This window comes from Heptranchias perlo, chromosome 40 (assembly GCF_035084215.1).
Source record: "Heptranchias perlo isolate sHepPer1 chromosome 40, sHepPer1.hap1, whole genome shotgun sequence".
Lineage (NCBI taxonomy): Eukaryota > Metazoa > Chordata > Chondrichthyes > Hexanchiformes > Hexanchidae > Heptranchias > Heptranchias perlo.
Genome location: NC_090364.1, coordinates 18692169 through 18711339, shown reverse-complemented (window position 1 = coordinate 18711339; position 19171 = coordinate 18692169). Strand labels below are relative to the sequence as shown.

Sequence of the window (19171 nt, the reverse complement as noted above, 5' to 3'; positions counted from 1 at the left end):
CACACCACTGGAAACGGATTTCCATTCGCAAAGACATCCATCGACTTTTACCCTTTGTTTCCTGTTTCTGAGCCAATTTTGGATCCAATTCACCACATTTCCCTGTATCCCATGGGCTTTTACCTTTCTGACCAGTTTGCCATGTGGGACCTTGTCAAATGCCTTACTAAAATCCATGTAGACAACATCCACTGCACTACCCTCATCAATCCTCCTTGTCACTTCCTCAAAGAATTCAATCAGATTTGTAAGGCATGACCTTCCCTGAATAAATCCACGCTGACTATCCCTGATTAAACCATGCCTTTCCAAGTGACAGTTTATCCTATCTCTCAGTATTGATTCTAATAGTTTGCCCACCACCGAGGTAAGACTGACCAGCCTATGTTTCTAGATTCTCCAGATTCAGGAACTGTCCCTCTAGATTGGAAAATTGGACATGTCACTCCGCTTTTTAAGAAAGGAGAGGGAAATCGGGGAATTATAGACCAGTTAGCCTAACATCTGTTGTGGGGAAAATGCTGGAGTCTATAATTAAGGATAGGGTGACTGAACACCTCGAGAATTTTCAGTTAATCAGAGCGAGCCAGCATGGATTTGTGAAAGGTAGGTCGTGCCTGACAAACCTGATTGAATTTTTTGAAGAGGTGACTAAAGTAGTGGACAGGGGAATGTCAATGGATATTATTTATATGGACTTCCAGAAGGCATTTGATAAGGTCCCACATAAGAGACTGTTAGCTAAGACAGAAGCCCATGGAATCGAGGGAAAAGTACCGACTTGGTTAGGAAGTTGGCTGAGCGAAAGGCGACAGAGAGTAGGGATAATGGGAAGGTACTCACATTGGCAGGATGTGACTAGTGGAGTCCCGCAGGGATCTGTCTTGGGGCCTCAATTATTCACAATATTTATTAACGACTTAGATGAAGGCATAGAAAGTCTCATATCTAAGTTTGCCGATGACACAAAGATTGGTGGCATTGTAAGCAGTGTAGATGAAAACATAAAATTACAAAGGAATATTGATTGATTAGGTGAATGGGCAAAACTGTGGCAAATGGAATTCAATGTAGACAAATGTGAGGTCATCCACTTTGGATCAAAAAAGGATAGAACAGCGTACTTTATAAATGGTAAAAAGTCAAAAACAGTGGATGTCCAAAGGGACTTAGGGGTTCAGGTACATAGATCATTGAAGTGTCATGAACAGGTGCAGAAAATAATCAAGAAGGCAAATGGAATGTTGGCCTTTATATCTACAGGACTAGAATACAAGGGGGCAGAAGTTATGCTGCAGCTATACAAAACCCTGGTTAGACCGCACCTGGAGTACTGTGAGCAGTTCTGGGCACCGCACCTTCGGAAGGACATATTGGCCTTGGAGGGAGTGCAGCGTAGGTTTACTAGAATGATACCCGGACTTCAAGGGTTAAGTTACGAGGAGAGATTACACAAATTGGGGTTGTATTCTCTCGCGTTTCGAAGGTTAAGGGGTGATCTGATCGAAGTTTATAAGATATTAAGGGTATCAGATAGGGTGGATAGAGAGAAACTATTTCCGCTGGTTGGGGATTTTAGGAGTAGGGGGCACAGTCTAAAAATTAGAGCCAGACCTTTCAGGAGCGAGATCAGAAAACATTTCTACACACAAAGGGTTGTAGAAGTTTGGAACTCTCTTCCGCAAACAGCAATTGATACTAGCTCAATTGCTAAATTTAAATCTGAGATAGATAGCTTTTTGGCAACCAAAGGTATTAAGGGATATGGGCCAAAGGCAGGTATATGGAGCTAGATCACAGATCAGCCATGATCTTATCAAATGGCGGAGCAGGCACGAGGGGCTGAATGGCCTACTCCTGTTCCTATGTTCCTATGTTTCCTATAATTGTTCGGCTTTTCCCTCGTACCCTTTTTAAACAATGGTACTACGTTTGCAGTCTTCCAGTCCTCTGGTACCTCCCCTGTATCTAGTGAGGATTGGAAAATGATCCTCAGAGCATCCGCTATTTCCTCCCTGGCTTCCTTCAATAGCCTGGGAAACAATCCATCCGGCCCTGGTAACTTATCAACTTTCAAGGATTCCAGTCCCTCTAGTACTTCTTCTCCTGTAATGTTTACCTTATCCAATATTTCAAACCTCTCCTCTTTAACTACTACATCCGGATCATCCCTTTCCTTTGTGAATACGGAGACAAAATATTCATTTAAAACCCTCCCCACATCCTCTGCTTCTACACACAAGTTACCCTTATCATCCCTGATAGGTCCCACCTTTTCCCTAGCTATCCTCTTGGGCTTTTACTTTTCTGACCAATCTGCCATGTAGGGCCCTGTCAAACGCCTTGCTAAAATACATGTAGACTACATCAATTGCGCTACCCTCATCGATCCTCCTTGTCACCTCCTCGAAAAATTCACTCAAGTTAGGCAGGCATGACCTCCCCTTAACAAATCCGTGCTGACTGTCCTTGATTAGTCCGTGCCTTTCTAAGTGACAGTTTATCCTGTCCCTCAGAATTGATTCCAATAATTTGCCCACCACCGAGGTTAGACTGACTGGCCTGTAATTACTCGGTCTATCCTTCACTCCCTTTTTAAACAACGATACAACGTTAGCAGTCCTCCAATCCTCTGGCACCACGCCTGTATCCAGTGAGGATTGGAAAATGATGGTCAGAGCCTCTGCTATTTCCTCCCTGGCTTCTTTTAACAGCCTGGGATACATTTCATCCGGGCCTGGTGATTTATCTACTTTCAAAGATGCTAATCCCCTTAATCCTTCCTCCCTCACTATGTTTATCCCATCCAATATTTCACACTCCTCCTCCTTAACTACAATCTCTGCATCGTCCCCCCTCTTTTGTGAAGACAGACGCAAAGTATTCATTAAGAACCAAACCCACATCTTCCACCTCCACACATAGGTTACTTTTTTGGTCTCTAATCGGCCCTACTCTTTCCTTAGTTATCCTCTTGCTCTTTAGGTATTTATAAAATATTTTTGGGTTTTTCTTGATTTTACTTGCCAGTGTTTTTTCATGCTCTCTCTTTGTTTTAATTTCCTTTTTAATTTCACCCCTGCACTTTCTATACTCCTCTAGGCTTTCTGCCTTATTGAGCTCTCGGTGTTTGTCATAGTCTTTCCTTTTCCTGCCTTATCTTACCCTGTGTGCTCCTGGTCATCCAGGGAGCTCTAGATTTGACAGTCCCACCCTTTTTCCTTGTGGAATCATGTTTACTCTGAACCCCTTGAATCTCCCCCTTGAATGCTCTGACACTGAACCTTCGAGTAGCTGTTTCCAGTCCATTTTTGCTAAATCACTTCTCAGCTTAGTAAAATTGGCCTTTCCCCAATTGAGAACTCGAACTCCTGTTCTGTCTTTATCCTTTTCCATAACTATGCTAAAACTAATTGAATTATGATCACTCCCACCAAAATGCTCTCCCACTGATACTCCTTCCATCTGCCCAGCTTCATTTCCTAAATCCAGAACTGCCCCCTCTCTTGTTGGGCTTACTATGTACTGGTTAAAAAAATTCTCCTGAATGTAATTTAAGAATTCTGCTCCCTCTATACCATTCACACTGATTGTATCCCAGTTAATATTCGGGTCGTTGAAATCCCCGACTATTACTGCCCTATTGTTTTTGCACTTCTCAGAAATTTGCCTCCATATTTGCTCCTCTATCTCCCTCTGACTGTTTGGGGGTCTATAGTTCACTCCCAGTTGTGTGACTGCCCCATTTTTGTTCCTTAGTTCAACCCATATGGCCTTATTTGATGATCCTTCTAACATATCATCCCTTCTCACAGCCGTAATTGTTTCTTTAACTAAAATTGCCACCCCCTCCCTCCTTTTTTATCCCCCTCTCTCATCTGAAAACTCTGTAACCAGGAACTTTGAGCTGCCATTCCTGCCTCTCTTTAAGCCATATTTCTGTGATAGCTAAAATATCATACTGCCACGTGTCCATCTGTGCCCTCAGCTCATCTGCCTTATTCACTAGACTCCTTGTATTGAGATATATACCTTTAAACCTCGCCAAACTCCCTTGTTGTTTATTTTCTAACCTTTGTTTCCTCTGCCTTCCAAACTCACTTACTAATTTTCCGCCTTCCATTTCCACTTGTGATGCTGTCCCATCTGAATCTACACTCAGGTTCCTGTCCCCCTGCCAAGTTAGTTTAAACCCTCCCCAACAGCACTAACAAACCCCGCAAGGATACTGGTCCCGGCCCTGTTGAGGTGCAACCCGTCCGTCCTGTACAGGTCCCACCTCCCCCAGAACCGGTCCCAATGCCCAGGAATCTAAAGCCCTCCCCGTTTCACCATTTCTCCAGCCACACATTCATCTTCTCTATCCTCCTATTTCAATACTCACTAGCACGTGGTACCGGGAGTAATCCGGAGATTACTACCTTTGAGGTCCTGCTTCTTAATCTCTTTCCTAATTCCTTAAAATCTGCCTGCAGGACCTCATCCCTCTTTCTACCTATGTCCTTGGTCCCGATATGGACCATGACCTCTGGCTGTTCACTCTCCCCCCTCCAGAATGTTCTGCAGCCGTTCAGTGACATCCTTAACCCTGGCACCAGGGAGGCAACGTACCATCCTGGAATCATGTCTGCAGCTGCAGAAACCCCTGTCTGCTCCCCTAACTGTAGAATCCCCCATCACTATCGCTCTCCTAACCTTTCTCCTCCCCCCATGCACAGCTGAGCCACCCATGGTGCTATCATCTTGGCTCTGGCTGCACTCCCCAGAGGAACCCTCTCCCCCACCTACTGGTTAGAGAATGAGATGCCCTCAGGGTCTCCTGCACTACCTGCCTGGTCCTCCTTGTCTGTCTGGTGGTCACCCAGTCCCTCTCTGCCTGCACTCTCTTAAGCTGCGGGATGACCACCTCCTGAAATATGCTATCCATGAAACTCTCAGCCTCGCAGATACACTGCAGTGATGCCAGCTGCTGCTCAAGCTCCGAAATCCGGAGCTCGTAGTAATAACAGGGGGCAAAGAGGGGGAGGAATTTTTAAAGTATGTTCAGGAGAACTTTCTTGAACAGTATGTTTCCGGCCCAATGAGGAAGGAGGCATTGCTGGACCAAGTGTCAGTGGGGGAACATTTAGGGCACAGCGATCATAGTATTATAAGGTTTAGAATAGCTAAAAGGACATGGACCACTCCAAAGTAAAAATACTCAATTGGAGGAGGGCCAATTTCAGTGGGATGAGAACAGATCTGGCCCGGGTAAATTGGAATCAACGATTGGCAGGCAAAACTGGAATTGAACAGTGGGCGGCCTTTAAGGAGATGGTTCAGGTACAGTCTAGGCACATTCCCACGAGGGGGAAAGGGAGGGCAACTAAAGCCAGATGACAAAACAGATAGAGAGTAAGGTGAAGCAGAAAAAAGGGGCATACGACAGATATCAGGTTGATAACACAAGTGAGAACCAGGCAGAATATAGAAAGTTTAGAGGGGAAGTGAAAAAGGAGGGGCAAAGAGAGAGTATGAGAATAGACTGATGGCCTACATAAAAGGGAATCTAAAAGTCTTCTCTAGGCATGTAAACAGTAAACGGGTAGTAAGAGGAGGGGTGGGGCTGATTAGGGACCAAAAAAGAGATCTACTCATGGTGGCAGAGGGCATGGCTGAGGTACTAAATGAGTACTTTGCATCTGTTTTTACCAAGGAAGAAGATGCTGCCAGGGTCACAGTAAAGGAAGATGTAGTTGAGATACTGGATGGGCTAAAAATTGATAAAGAGGAGGTACTAGAAAGGCTGGCTGTACTTAAAGTAGATAAGTCACACGGTCCAGATGCTGAGGGAAGGGTGGAATTTGCGGAGGTACTGGCTTTAATCTTCCAAACATCCGTAGATATGGGGGTGGTGCCAGAGGACTGGAGAACTGCAAATGTTACACCCTTGTTCAAAAAAGGGCATCAGGATAAACCCAGCAACGACAGGCCAGTCAGTTTAACCTCAGTTGTGGGGAAAATTTTAGAAACGATAATCTGGGACAGAATTAGTAGTCACTTGGACAAGTGTCGATTTATTAGGGAAAGCCAGTACGGAATTGTTAAAGGCAAATTGTGTTTAACCAACTGGATAGAGTTTTTTGATGAGGTAACAGGGAGGGTCGATGAGGGAAATGCGGTTGATGTGGTGTATATGGACTTTCAAAAGGTGTTTGATAAAGTGTCGCATAATCGGCTTGTCATCAAGATTGAAGCCCATGGAATAAAGGGGGCAGTAGCAGCATGGATACAGAATTGGCTAAGTGACAGGAAACAGACAGTAGTGGTGAACAGTTGTTTTTCGGACTGGAGGGAGGTGTACAGTGGTGTTCCCCAGGGGTCGGTACTAGGACCACTGCTTGTCTTGATATAATGTGGAGATGCCAGTGATGGACTGGGGTGGACAAATGTAAGGAATCTTACAACACCAGGTTATAGTCCAACAGTTTTATTTGAAAATCGCAAGCTTTCGAAGGCTTCCTCCTTCAGGTGACGAAGGAGAAAGCCTCCGAAAGCTTGTGATTTTCAAATAAAACTGTTGGACTATAACCTGCTGTTGTAAGATTCCTTACATTTGTCTTGATCTATATTAATGACTTGGACTTGGGTGTACAGGGCACAATTTCCAAATTTGCAGATGACACAAAACTTGGAAGTGTAGTGAACAGTGAGGAGGATAGTGATAGACTTCAAGAGGATATAGACAGGCTGGTGGACTGGGCGGACACGTGGCAGATGAAATTTAACGCCGAAAAACGCGAAGTGATAAATTTTGGTAGGAAGAGTGAGGAGAGACAATATGAACTGGAGGGCACAATTTTAAAAGGGGTACAGGAACAGAGAGATCCGGGGGTTTATGTGCACAAATCATTGAAAGCAGCAGGGCAGGTTGAGAAAGCGGTCAAAAAAGCATACGGGATCCTGGGCTTTATAAATAGAGGCATAGAGTACAAAACCAAGGAAGTCATGATGAACCTTTATAAAACACTGTTTCGACCACAACTGGAGTATTGTGTCCAGTTCCGGGCACTGCACTTTAGGAAAGAAGTGAAGGCCTGAGAGAGGGTGCAGAAGAGATTTACTCGAATGATTTCAGCGATGAGGGACTTTAGTTACATGGATAGACTGGAGAAGCTGGGGTTGTTCTCCTTGGAACAGGGAAGGTTGAGAGGAGATTTGATAGAGGTATTTAAAATCATGAAGGGTCTGGACAGAATAGATAGAGATTCTGTTGGCGGAAGAGTCTAGAACCAGAGGACATAGGTTTAAGGTGATTGGCAAAAGAACTAAAGGTGACATGAGGTAAAACTTTTTTACGCAGCGAGGGTTAGGATCTGGAATGCACTGCCGGGGTGTGTGGAGGCAGATTCAATTGTGGCTTTTAAAAGAGAACGGGAAAAGTACTTGAAAGGTAAAAATTTGCCGGACTACAGGGATAGGGCGGGGGAATGGGCTCCTTCCATGCTATAACCTTTCTATGATTCTATAAATGCAAATCTTTCTTCACATTGGACTTCCACCCCCGTACCCAAACTCCCTTTAAATGTTATTAGCTCCAATTGAGATTAGGAATGTGAATGGGGAATGGACCACCTGATGTTATGCTTGTGACCAGCACTCCCACCAGCTCCTACCTTTCATCACTGTCATGGAAAACCATTTTGAAAGTGAAGACATTTCCTTCACAGGATCCAGTAAAGGATTCGGATCTCTTCCTATTTTAACGACCAAAAACACAGCAAATCATCAGTGAGCTCAAGGTCCAAATCACATTTCGTAATCACGTTTCCCCTTAAAAATTAGTGGCCAATAACTCCACCCCTCCCCCACAGGTGATGACGCAGGAGCCCCTCCCCCACTCCACCAGGTGAGTCTCCGGGAGCCCCTCCCCCACTCCACCAGGTGAGTCTCCGGGAGCCCCTCCCCCACAGGTGAGTCTCCGGGAGCCCCTCCCCCACAGGTGAGTCTCCGGGAGCCCCTCCCCCACAGGTGAGTCTCCGGGAGCCCCTCCCCCACAGGTGAGTCTCCGGGAGCCCCTCCCCCGCCAGGTGAGTCTCCGGGAGCCCCTCCCCCACAGGTGAGTCTCCGGGAGCCCCTCCCCCGCCAGGTGAGACTCCGGGAGCCCCTCCCCCACAGGTGAGTCTCCGGGAGCCCCTCCCCCGCCAGGTGAGTCTCCGGGAGCCCCTCCCCCGCCAGGTGAGTCTCCGGGAGCCCCTCCCCCGCCAGGTGAGTCTCCGGGAGCCCCTCCCCCACAGGTGAGACTCCGGGAGCCCCTCCCCCACAGGTGAGTCTCCGGGAGCCCCTCCCCCACAGGTGAGTCTACGGGAGCCCCTCCCCCGCCAGGTGAGTCTCCGGGAGCCCCTCCCCCGCCAGGTGAGTCTCCGGGAGCCCCTCCCCCACAGGTGAGACTCCGGGAGCCCCTCCCCCACAGGTGAGTCTCCGGGAGCCCCTCCCCCACAGGTGAGTCTCCGGGAGCCCCTCCCCCGCCAGGTGAGTCTCCGGGAGCCCCTCCCCCGCCAGGTGAGTCTCCGGGAGCCCCTCCCCCACAGGTGAGTCTCCGGGAGCCCCTCCCCCACAGGTGAGTCTCCGGGAGCCCCTCCCCCACAGGTGAGTCTCCAGGAGCCCCTCCCCCACAGGTGAGTCTCCGGGAGCCCCTCCCCCGCCAGGTGAGTCTCCGGGAGCCCCTCCCCCGCCAGGTGAGTCTCCGGGAGCCCCTCCCCCACAGGTGAGACTCCGGGAGCCCCTCCCCCACAGGTGAGTCTCCGGGAGCCCCTCCCCCACAGGTGAGTCTCCGGGAGCCCCTCCCCCACGAGGTGAGACTCCGGGAGCCCCTCCCCCGCTAGGTGAGTCTCCGGGAGCCCCTCCCCCACAGGTGAGACTCCGGGAGCCCCTCCCCCGCTAGGTGAGTCTCCGGGAGCCCCTCCCCCGCCAGGTGAGTCTCCGGGAGCCCCTCCCCCACAGGTGAGTCTCCGGGAGCCCCTCCCCCACAGGTGAGTCTCCGGGAGCCCCTCCCCCACAGGTGAGTCTCCGGGAGCCCCTCCCCCACAGGTGAGTCTCCAGGAGCCCCTCCCCCGCCAGGTGAGTCTCCGGGAGCCCCTCCCCCGCCAGGTGAGTCTCCGGGAGCCCCTCCCCCACAGGTGAGACTCCGGGAACCCCTCCCCCACAGGTGAGTCTCCGGGAGCCCCTCCCCCACGAGGTGAGACTCCGGGAGCCCCTCCCCCGCTAGGTGAGTCTCCGGGAGCCCCTCCCCCACAGGTGAGACTCCGGGAGCCCCTCCCCCACAGGTGAGACTCCGGGAGCCCCTCCCCCACAGGTGAGACTCCGGGAGCCCCTCCCCCACAGGTGAGACTCCGGGAGCCCCTCCCCCACAGGTGAGACTCCGGGAGCCCCTCCCCCGCCAGGTGAGTCTCCGGGAGCCCCTCCCCCACAGGTGAGTCTCCGGGAGCCCCTCCCCCACAGGTGAGACTCCGGGAGCCCCTCCCCCACAGGTGAGACTCCGGGAGCCCCTCCCCCGCTCGGACCTGAAGAAAATTTATAAAGTTTCTCAGGAAAAACAAACCACAAAATAATGAAATGATCTTTGACGCGATTCCTCCCGGGCCTAGGCCGCCGGTCCTCCACGCGTGCGCAGTCCAGGCCCCGCCCACACCCGCTTTGACCAATGGCGGGGGAAGGAGGTGTGGCCAATCAGCAGCTCGCTTTCCCTTTGATTGACGTTAATTTTGTCCAATCAGTGGATTGAGCGAGTAAATTTTATAAGATTTACAAACTCAACTGCCCAAATGTGCAATCCGCTGATTAAATTGTGAATCTTTCATATTCCGGGCCTTTCAGAACTTATTTTCGTAAATATTTTTTTGTAAACTTTACCCAGAAAATGACGGCGAGCAGGAGCCCTGTCCTCCCGCCTTCCTCCAACAGAGGGCGCGACCGCCTGAGCGCGGCAAGGCGTTGGATTTTTATTCACTCCCACATGATGGAGATTGTTGTTTAAAGAAGAATCCCGATTAACAATTCGATAAATGTCAGTTCCTGAGCTGCAGGGAGCTCCCTCTGTAACGCTGTTCGATGCTCCACCGTGAGCTGCCCTCGAGGCTGCGGTGGGGACGAGACCGTCGTCCATCTCCTGGTGGACTGTCCCTTCGGGCAGAGGGTGTGGGGAGAGATGTGTTGGTATCTGTCCCGGTTCATCCCCAACAGCTCGGTAACACAGGACGCTGAGCTCTACGGGCTGTTCCCCGGGACGCACACCGAGACAGATATCACCTGCTGCTGGAAGACCATCAACTCGGTGAAGGAGGCCCTTTGGTCCGCCCGAAACCTGCTGGTCTTCCAGCTGAAGGAGCTGCCCACGACCGAGTGTTGCCGACTGGCACACTCCAAGGTCCAGGAGTACGTGCTGCGGGACGCACTGAAGCGAGGTGCGGCCTACACAAAGGCTCTATGGGGAAAGGCCACCGTGTAAGGCCGTCCCACCTGGTATTGTACAGAATGTATTAGGAGATCTGTACTGTGTTTAAATTGTGATAATGGGATCGTATTGAGTACGATCTGTATTGTATTGTCTTGAACTGTAATTGTGTATTTACACTGAACTGTGTGTATTTTTAAATTTTATGAAAGTATATTTTGAAATTTTAAAATAAGTTCCATGGACATCACTGATGAGGGAGCTGCTGGGTACATCTTGGGATAGTTCTATTGTAAACTAAAATCTTCACATAATCTTTTATTTAATTTCAAATCTTCACACATTTTTAAATTTCAAAATATACCTTATTTCATAAAATTTAAGCATTCACACAGTTCAGTGTAAATATCACAATTACAAATTCAAAATAATACAATTCTGCCCGAAGGGACAGTCCACCAGGAGATGGACGACGGTCTCGTCCCCACCGCAGCCTCGAGGGCAGCTCACGGGGGCGCTGAGATTCCGTGCGTGTTGGAAGGACCGCACTGGGAGGGCCCTTCTCACCACCATCCAGGCTACATCCTGGTGCCTGTTGGTCAGTTCCAGCGATGAGACGTTCTGCCAAATGGCATCGACTGTCTGGTCGGGGAACTGCCCGATCGGGTCCACCCTCTCCTTTCCCTGCAGGACCCCCAGAACGTTCCGTGCTGACCACTGTCTGACGGCCTTGTGGTCGAAGGGGTTCCTCCTCAGGAACTTCTCCACCTGGGACAGGTGGTGGGGGACGGTCCAGTTGGACGGGACGTCCTGCATCTGCTCAGCCAGTGTGGCCAGGCCAAGACTTCTCCGTGTAGTGGATATGGTGTCCCTGCGACGTGGTCCATCTTGGACTTCAAAGTGGAAGATAGCTCGGGTGTCTGTGACGGTGGATCGGCGGGGAATGGGCCAGTTGTGGACCACGTAGAGCAACACCGCGAGCACCTCACACCTTATCACCAGGTTCCTGCCGGCTATGGAGAGGGAGCACACACCCCCCACATACCAAGCTTCTGTTTGGCCTCGGTGACCCATTCCACCCAGTTCTTGGTGCAGGCCTGGGGCCCCCCCGAACCAGATCCCCAGCACCTTCAAGTAGTCGTTAAGGAAGTCTTGCTGCAATTGTATAGGGCTTTGGTGAGACCACACCTGGAGTACTGTGAACAATTTTGGTTCTTCATCCTCAAAGGTGTTCAGAAGGTGAGAGAGAGACAGAGGGAATAAAGAACATAAGAACATAAGAAATAGGAGCAGGCCATATGGCCCCTCGGGCCTGATTCGTCATTCAGTAAGATCATGGCTGATCCTTGACCTCAACTCCACTTTCCTGCCTGATCCCCATATCCCTTGATTCCCCTAGTGTCCAAAAATCCATCGATCTCAGCCTTGAATATACTCAACGACTGAGCATCCACAGCCCTCTGGGGTAGAGAATTCCAAAGATTCACAACCCTCTGAATGAAGAAATTCCTCCTCATCTCGGTCTTAAATGGCCAACCTCTTATCCTGAGACTATGACCCCTAGTTCTAGACTCTCCTGCCAGGGGAAAGAACCTCTCAGAATCTATCCTCTAAGGATTTTATATATTTCAATGAGATCACCTCTCATTCTTCTAAACTCCAGAGAATAAAGGCCCATTCTACTCAATCTCTCCTCATAGGACAACCCTCTCATCCCAGGAATTAATCTGGTGAACCTTCGTTGCACCCCCTCTAAGGCAAGTATATCCTTCCTGAGACCAAAAATGTACACATACTCCAGGTGTGGTCTCACCAAAGCCCTGTACAACTGTAGTAAGACTTCCTTACTCTTATACTCTATCCCCCTTGCAATAAAGGCCAACATACCATTTGCCTTCCTAATTGCTTGCTGGACCTGCATGTGAACTTCCTGTGATTCGTGTACAAGGACACCCAAATCCCTCTGAATACCAACATTTAATAGTCTCTCGCCTTTTAAAAAATATTCTGCTTTTCTATTCTTCCTACCAAAGTGGATAATTTCACATTTTCCCACATTATACTCCATCTGCCACCTTCTTGCCCACTCACTTAACCTGCCTATATCCCTTTGCAGACTCTTTGTGTCCTCCTCACAACTTACTTTCCTGCCTAGCTTTGTATCATCAGCAAACTTGGATACATTACACTCGGTCCCCTTATCTACGTCATTAATATAGATTGTAAACAGCTGAGGCCCAAGCACCGATCCTTGCGGCACCCCACTAGTTACAGCCTGACAACCTGAAAATGACCCGTTTATTCCTACTCTCTGTTTTCTGACCGTTAACCAATCCTCAATCCATGCTGATATATTACCCCCAATCCCATGAGCCCTAATCTTGTTTAATAACCTCTTGTGTGGCACCTTATCGAATACCTTTTGAAAATCCAAATATACGACATCCACTGGTTCCCCTTTATCTAGCCTTTTAGTTACATCCTCAAAAAACTTGCCTTAGAGGCGGTGCAGCGAAGGTTCACCAGATTAATTCCTGGGATGAGAGGGTTGTCCTATGAGGAGAGATTGAGTAGAATGGGTCTATACTGTCTGGAGTTTAGAAGAATGAGAGGTGATCTCATTGAAACATATAAGATTCTGAGGGGGCTTGACAGGGTAGATGCTGAGAGGTTGTTTCCCCGGCTAGCGAGTCGAAAACAAGGGGGCATAGTCTCAGGATAAGGGGTTGGCCATTTAAGACTGAGATGAGGAGGAATTTCTTCATTCAGAGGGTTGTGAATTTTTGGAATTCTCCACCCAGAGGGCTGTGGATGCTCAGTCGTTGAGTACATTCTAGGCTGAGATCGATAGATTTCTGGACTTTCGGGGAATCAAAGGAGATGGGGATCAGGCGGAAAGTGGAGTTGAGGTTGAAGATCAGCCATGATCTGATTGAATGGCGGAGCAGGCTCGAGGGGCCGGATGGCCTACTCCTGCTCCTATTTCTTATGTTCTTAAAAACTCTAATAGATTTGTCAAACACAATTTCCCTTTCACAAAACCATGTTAACTCTGCCTAACCATATTATGATTTTCTAAGTGCCCTGTTACCATTTCCTTAATAATGGATTCTAGCATTTTCCCTGCTACTGATGTCAGGCTAACTGGCCTGTAATTCCCTGTTTTCTCTCTCCCTCCTTTCTTGAATAGTGATGTTACATTTGCTACCTTCCAATCCACAGAGACCGTTCTAGAATCTAGGGAATTCTGGAAGATCAAAACCAATGCATCCACTATCTCTGCAGCCTCCTCTTTTAGACCCCTCGGCCATCAGGTTCAGGGGGTCGGTTTTAGTCCCATTAATTTCTCCAGTACTTTTTCTCTACTGATATTAATCACTTTAAGTTCCTCACTCTCATTAGACCCTTGGTTCCCCACTATTTCTGTTATGTTTTTGTGTCTTCTACTGTGAAGACAGATACAAAATATTTGTTTAATGTCTCTGCCATTTCTTTGTAAGTGTAAATTAGAGTGTGTGAACTCAATGTCAAATCAGGTACAAAAAGTGAAATAAAAAGAGGGAAAGAAAGATTTGATTAAGAGAGAGAGAAAAAAGACAGAAGGAAAAGTGAAAAAAAAATTAAAATTCTATATTTTTTAAATCACCAACAACGGTTAAAACCTGAAGGAATGAGCCTCCACCCAAGTAATAGTTAATTTTCAGTGCCAGAGAGGTTGATTGGCAATGATTAACACTTATCTAAGTGTACTTATACTTGAAATGACAAGACTTAACTTTCTATGATGAATTTAGTTCATATTACTGCGCAAATACGAACATTCGGACAATGACGGGCCACAAATTATTAGGGATGGGCAATAAATGCCGGCCTCGCCAGCGACGCCCACATCCCATGATTGAATTTTAAAAAAAAGAAACGACCCTATGGTCCATCCAGCCTGTCCCACACAATCGTGTTACCTTGTGTATCACAGTATATACACTCCCCACCCCACACCATGTGATCTCCCGGGAGAGGTGAAAAACCAGATAAAATCCAGGCCAATTATGGGGGGAAAATTCTGGGAAATTCCTCTCCGACCTCTTTAGCGATTGTAACTAGTCCAGGAGATCACTCTGGCCCTGGATTCTATCCATCACCGTCCTTTTATACGAGGTGATCTCCGCCCCAACCAGAAACAGGTCCGGCTCTCGCTTGAAGGAATTCAGCGAATCGGCCTCCACCCCACGAGCCGACAGCCTGTTCCAGAGGCCCACTATTCCCCGGGAAAAGAACCACCTCCCGACATCTAACCTCGATCTGGCTGCGTACAACTTCAAATTGTGACCCCTGGTCCTCCCGAACCTATTTAATTGGAACAAACTGTCAACTGGAACACAATCTATTCCTTTCATCATCTTATAAACCTCGATCAGATCACCCACAGTCTACGCATCTCGAAAGTGTAGAATCCCAGCTCTTTTCGCCCATCTTGAGAACGATGCTTTGAGCTGGGAATGAGTCTCGTGGCCGTCCTCTGCACCCTTTCCAAAACCTCAATATCACCCACCATCTGAGGAGACAGAAACTGGACACAGTGTTCCAACTGAGGCCTGGCCATGGCCTTGTACAGGGACAAAATAGTGTGTTTTGTCTTATCGTCAATTGTCCTGTAAATGCACCCAAACACCCTGTTCACTCTGGCTATTGCTTCACGGCCTTGCTCGTGAACCTTTAGAGACCCAGGCACTGGAACCAGGTACTCGGAGCGGAGGTACAGGCGGGATCGGGACCGACGAGAGAGAGCGGCACTCGGAGCGGAGCTACAGGCGGGATCGGGACCGACGAGAGAGAGCGGCACTCGGAGCGGAGGTACAGGCGGGATCGGGACCGACGAGAGAGAGCGGCACTCGGAGCGGAGGGACAGGCGGGATCGGGACCGACGAGAGAGAGCGGCACTCGGAGCGGAGGTACAGGCGGGATCGGGACCGACGAGAGAGAGCGGCACTCGGAGCGGAGCTACAGGCGGGATCGGGACCGACGAGAGAGAGCGGCACTCGGAGCGGAGGGACAGGCGGGATCGGGACCGACGAGAGAGAGCGGCACTCGGAGCGGAGGGACAGGCGGGATCGGGACCAACGAGAGAGAGCGGCACTCGGAGCGGAGGCACAGGCGGGATCGGGACCGACGAGAGAGAGCGGCACTCGGAGCGGAGGGACAGGCGGGATCGGGACCGACGAGAGAGAGCGGCACTCGGAGCGGAGGGACAGGCGGGATCGGGACCGACGAGAGAGAGCGGCACTCGGAGCGGAGCTACAGGCGGGATCGGGACCGACGAGAGAGAGCGGCACTCGGAGCGGAGGGACAGGCGGGATCGGGACCGACGAGAGAGAGCGGCACTCGGAGCGGAGGCACAGGCGGGATCGGGACCGACGAGAGAGAGCGGCACTCGGAGCGGAGCTACAGGCGGGATCGGGACCGACGAGAGAGAGCGGCACTCGGAGCGGAGCTACAGGCGGGATCGGGACCGACGAGAGAGAGCGGCACTCGGAGCGGAGCTACAGGCGGGATCGGGACCGACGAGAGAGAGCGGCACTCGGAGCGGAGGGACAGGCGGGATCGGGACCGACGAGAGAGAGCGGCACTCGGAGCGGAGCGACAGGCGGGATCGGGACCGACGAGAGAGAGCGGCACTCGGAGCGGAGGTACAGGCGGGATCGGGACCGACGAGAGAGAGCGGCACTCGGAGCGGAGGGACAGGCGGGATCGGGACCGACGAGAGAGAGCGGCACTCGGAGCGGAGGGACAGGCGGGATCGGGACCGACGAGAGAGAGCGGCACTCGGAGCGGAGGGACAGGCGGGATCGGGACCGACGAGAGAGAGCGGCACTCGGAGCGGAGGCACAGGCGGGATCGGGACCGACGAGAGAGAGCGGCACTCGGAGCGGAGCTACAGGCGGGATCGGGACCGACGAGAGAGAGCGGCACTCGGAGCGGAGGGACAGGCGGGAGCGGGACCGACGAGAGAGAGCGGCACTCGGAGCGGAGGGACAGGCGGGATCGGGACCGACGAGAGAGAGCGGCACTCGGAGCGGAGGGACAGGCGGGATCGGGACCGACGAGAGAGAGCGGCACTCGGAGCGGAGGGACAGGCGGGATCGGGACCGACGAGAGAGAGCGGCACTCGGAGCGGAGCTACAGGCGGGATCGGGACCGACGAGAGAGAGCGGCACTCGGAGCGGAGCTACAGGCGGGATCGGGACCGACGAGAGAGAGCGGCACTCGGAGCGGAGGGACTGGCGGGATCGGGACCGACGAGAGAGAGCGGCACTCGGAGCGGAGGGACAGGCGGGATCGGGACCGACGAGAGAGAGCGGCACTCGGAGCGGAGGTACAGGCGGGAGCGGGACCGACGAGAGAGAGCGGCACTCGGAGCGGAGGCACAGGCGGGATCGGGACCGACGAGAGAGAGCGGCACTCGGAGCGGAGGGACAGGCGGGATCGGGACCGACGAGAGAGAGCGGCACTCGGAGCGGAGGTACAGGCGGGATCGGGACCGACGAGAGAGAGCGGCACTCGGAGCGGAGGGACAGGCGGGATCGGGACCGACGAGAGAGAGCGGCACTCGGAGCGGAGGGACAGGCGGGATCGGGACCGACGAGAGAGAGCGGCACTCGGAGCGGAGGGACAGGCGGGATCGGGACCGACGAGAGAGAGCGGCACTCGGAGCGGAGGGACAGGCGGGATCGGGACCGACGAGAGAGAGCGGCACTCGGAGCGGAGGCACAGGCGGGAGCGGGACCGACGAGAGAGAGCGGCACTCGGAGCGGAGGGACAGGCGGGATCGGGACCGACGAGAGAGAGCGGCACTCGGAGCGGAGGGACAGGCGGGATCGGGACCGACGAGAGAGAGCGGCACTCGGAGCGGAGGCACAGGCGGGATCGGGACCGAGGAGAGAGAGCGGCACTCGGAGCGGAGGGACAGGCGGGATCGGGACCGACGAGAGAGAGCGGCACTCGGAGCGGAGGCACAGGCGGGATCGGGACCGACGAGAGAGAGCGGCACTCGGAGCGGAGGGACAGGCGGGATCGGGACCGACGAGAGAGAGCGGCACTCGGAGCGGAGGGACAGGCGGGATCGGGACCGACGAGAGAGAGCGGCACTCGGAGCGGAGGGACAGGCGGGATCGGGACCGACGAGAGAGAGCGGCACTCGGAGCGGAGGCACAGGCGGGATCGGGACCGACGAGAGAGAGCGGCACTCGGAGCGGAGGGACAGGCGGGATCGGGACCGACGAGAGAGAGCGGCACTCGGAGCGGAGGGACAGGCGGGATCGGGACCGACGAGAGAGAGCGGCACTCGGAGCGGAGGGACAGGCGGGATCGGGACCGACGAGAGAGAGCGGCACTCGGAGCGGAGGCACAGGCGGGATCGGGACCGACGAGAGAGAGCGGCACTCGGAGCGGAGCTACAGGCGGGATCGGGACCGACGAGAGAGAGCGGCACTCGGAGCGGAGGGACAGGCGGGATCGGGACCGACGAGAGAGAGCGGCACTCGGAGCGGAGGGACAGGCGGGATCGGGACCGACGAGAGAGAGCGGCACTCGGAGCGGAGGGACAGGCGGGATCGGGACCGACGAGAGAGAGCGGCACTCGGAGCGGAGGCACAGGCGGGATCGGGACCGACGAGAGAGAGCGGCACTCGGAGCGGAGGGACAGGCGGGATCGGGACCGACGAGAGAGAGCGGCACTCGGAGCGGAGGGACAGGCGGGATCGGGACCGACGAGAGAGAGCGGCACTCGGAGCGGAGGTACAGGCGGGATCGGGACCGACGAGAGAGAGCGGCACTCGGAGCGGAGCTACAGGCGGGATCGGGACCGACGAGAGAGAGCGGCACTCGGAGCGGAGGTACAGGCGGGATCGGGACCGACGAGAGAGAGCGGCACTCGGAGCGGAGGTACAGGCGGGATCGGGACCGACGAGAGAGAGCGGCACTCGGAGCGGAGGGACAGGCGGGATCGGGACCGACGAGAGAGAGCGGCACTCGGAGCGGAGGGACAGGCGGGATCGGGACCGACGAGAGAGAGCGGCACTCGGAGCGGAGGGACAGGCGGGATCGGGACCGACGAGAGAGAGCGGCACTCGGAGCGGAGGGACAGGCGGGATCGGGACCGACGAGAGAGAGCGGCACTCGGAGCGGAGGGACAGGCGGGATCGGGACCGACGAGAGAGAGCGGCACTCGGAGCGGAGCTACAGGCGGGATCGGGACCGACGAGAGAGAGCGGCACTCGGAGCGGAGCTACAGGCGGGATCGGGACCGACGAGAGAGAGCGGCACTCGGAGCGGAGGGACAGGCGGGATCGGGACCGACGAGAGAGAGCGGCAATCGGAGCGGAGGTACAGGCGGGATCGGGACCGACGAGAGAGAGCGGCACTCGGAGCGGAGGGACAGGCGGGATCGGGACCGACGAGAGAGAGCGGCACTCGGAGCGGAGGGACAGGCGGGATCGGGACCGACGAGAGAGAGCGGCACTCGGAGCGGAGCTACAGGCGGGATCGGGACCGACGAGAGAGAGCGGCACTCGGAGCGGAGGCACAGGCGGGATCGGGACCGACGAGAGAGAGCGGCACTCGGAGCGGAGGCACAGGCGGGATCGGGACCGACGAGAGAGAGCGGCACTCGGAGCGGAGGCACAGGCGGGATCGGGACCGACGAGAGAGAGCGGCACTCGGAGCGGAGGGACAGGCGGGATC

General features: G+C 53.2%; 1 protein-coding gene across 1 annotated transcript in view; it reads right to left on the bottom strand.

Annotated features, from left to right (window-relative positions):
* serhl (serine hydrolase like) overlaps positions 1-9632 on the bottom strand; it is a 77722-nt gene extending 68090 nt beyond the window's left edge. The window contains exons 1-2 of the mRNA XM_067974720.1: positions 9581-9632; positions 7656-7736 (exon numbers count right to left, since the gene is read on the bottom strand). Coding sequence (XP_067830821.1) covers positions 7656-7698 — 43 coding nt within the window. The 5' untranslated portion in view covers positions 7699-7736; positions 9581-9632. The remainder of the gene's footprint in view (positions 1-7655; positions 7737-9580) is intronic.
* Positions 9633-19171: the final 9539 nt, after the last annotated feature.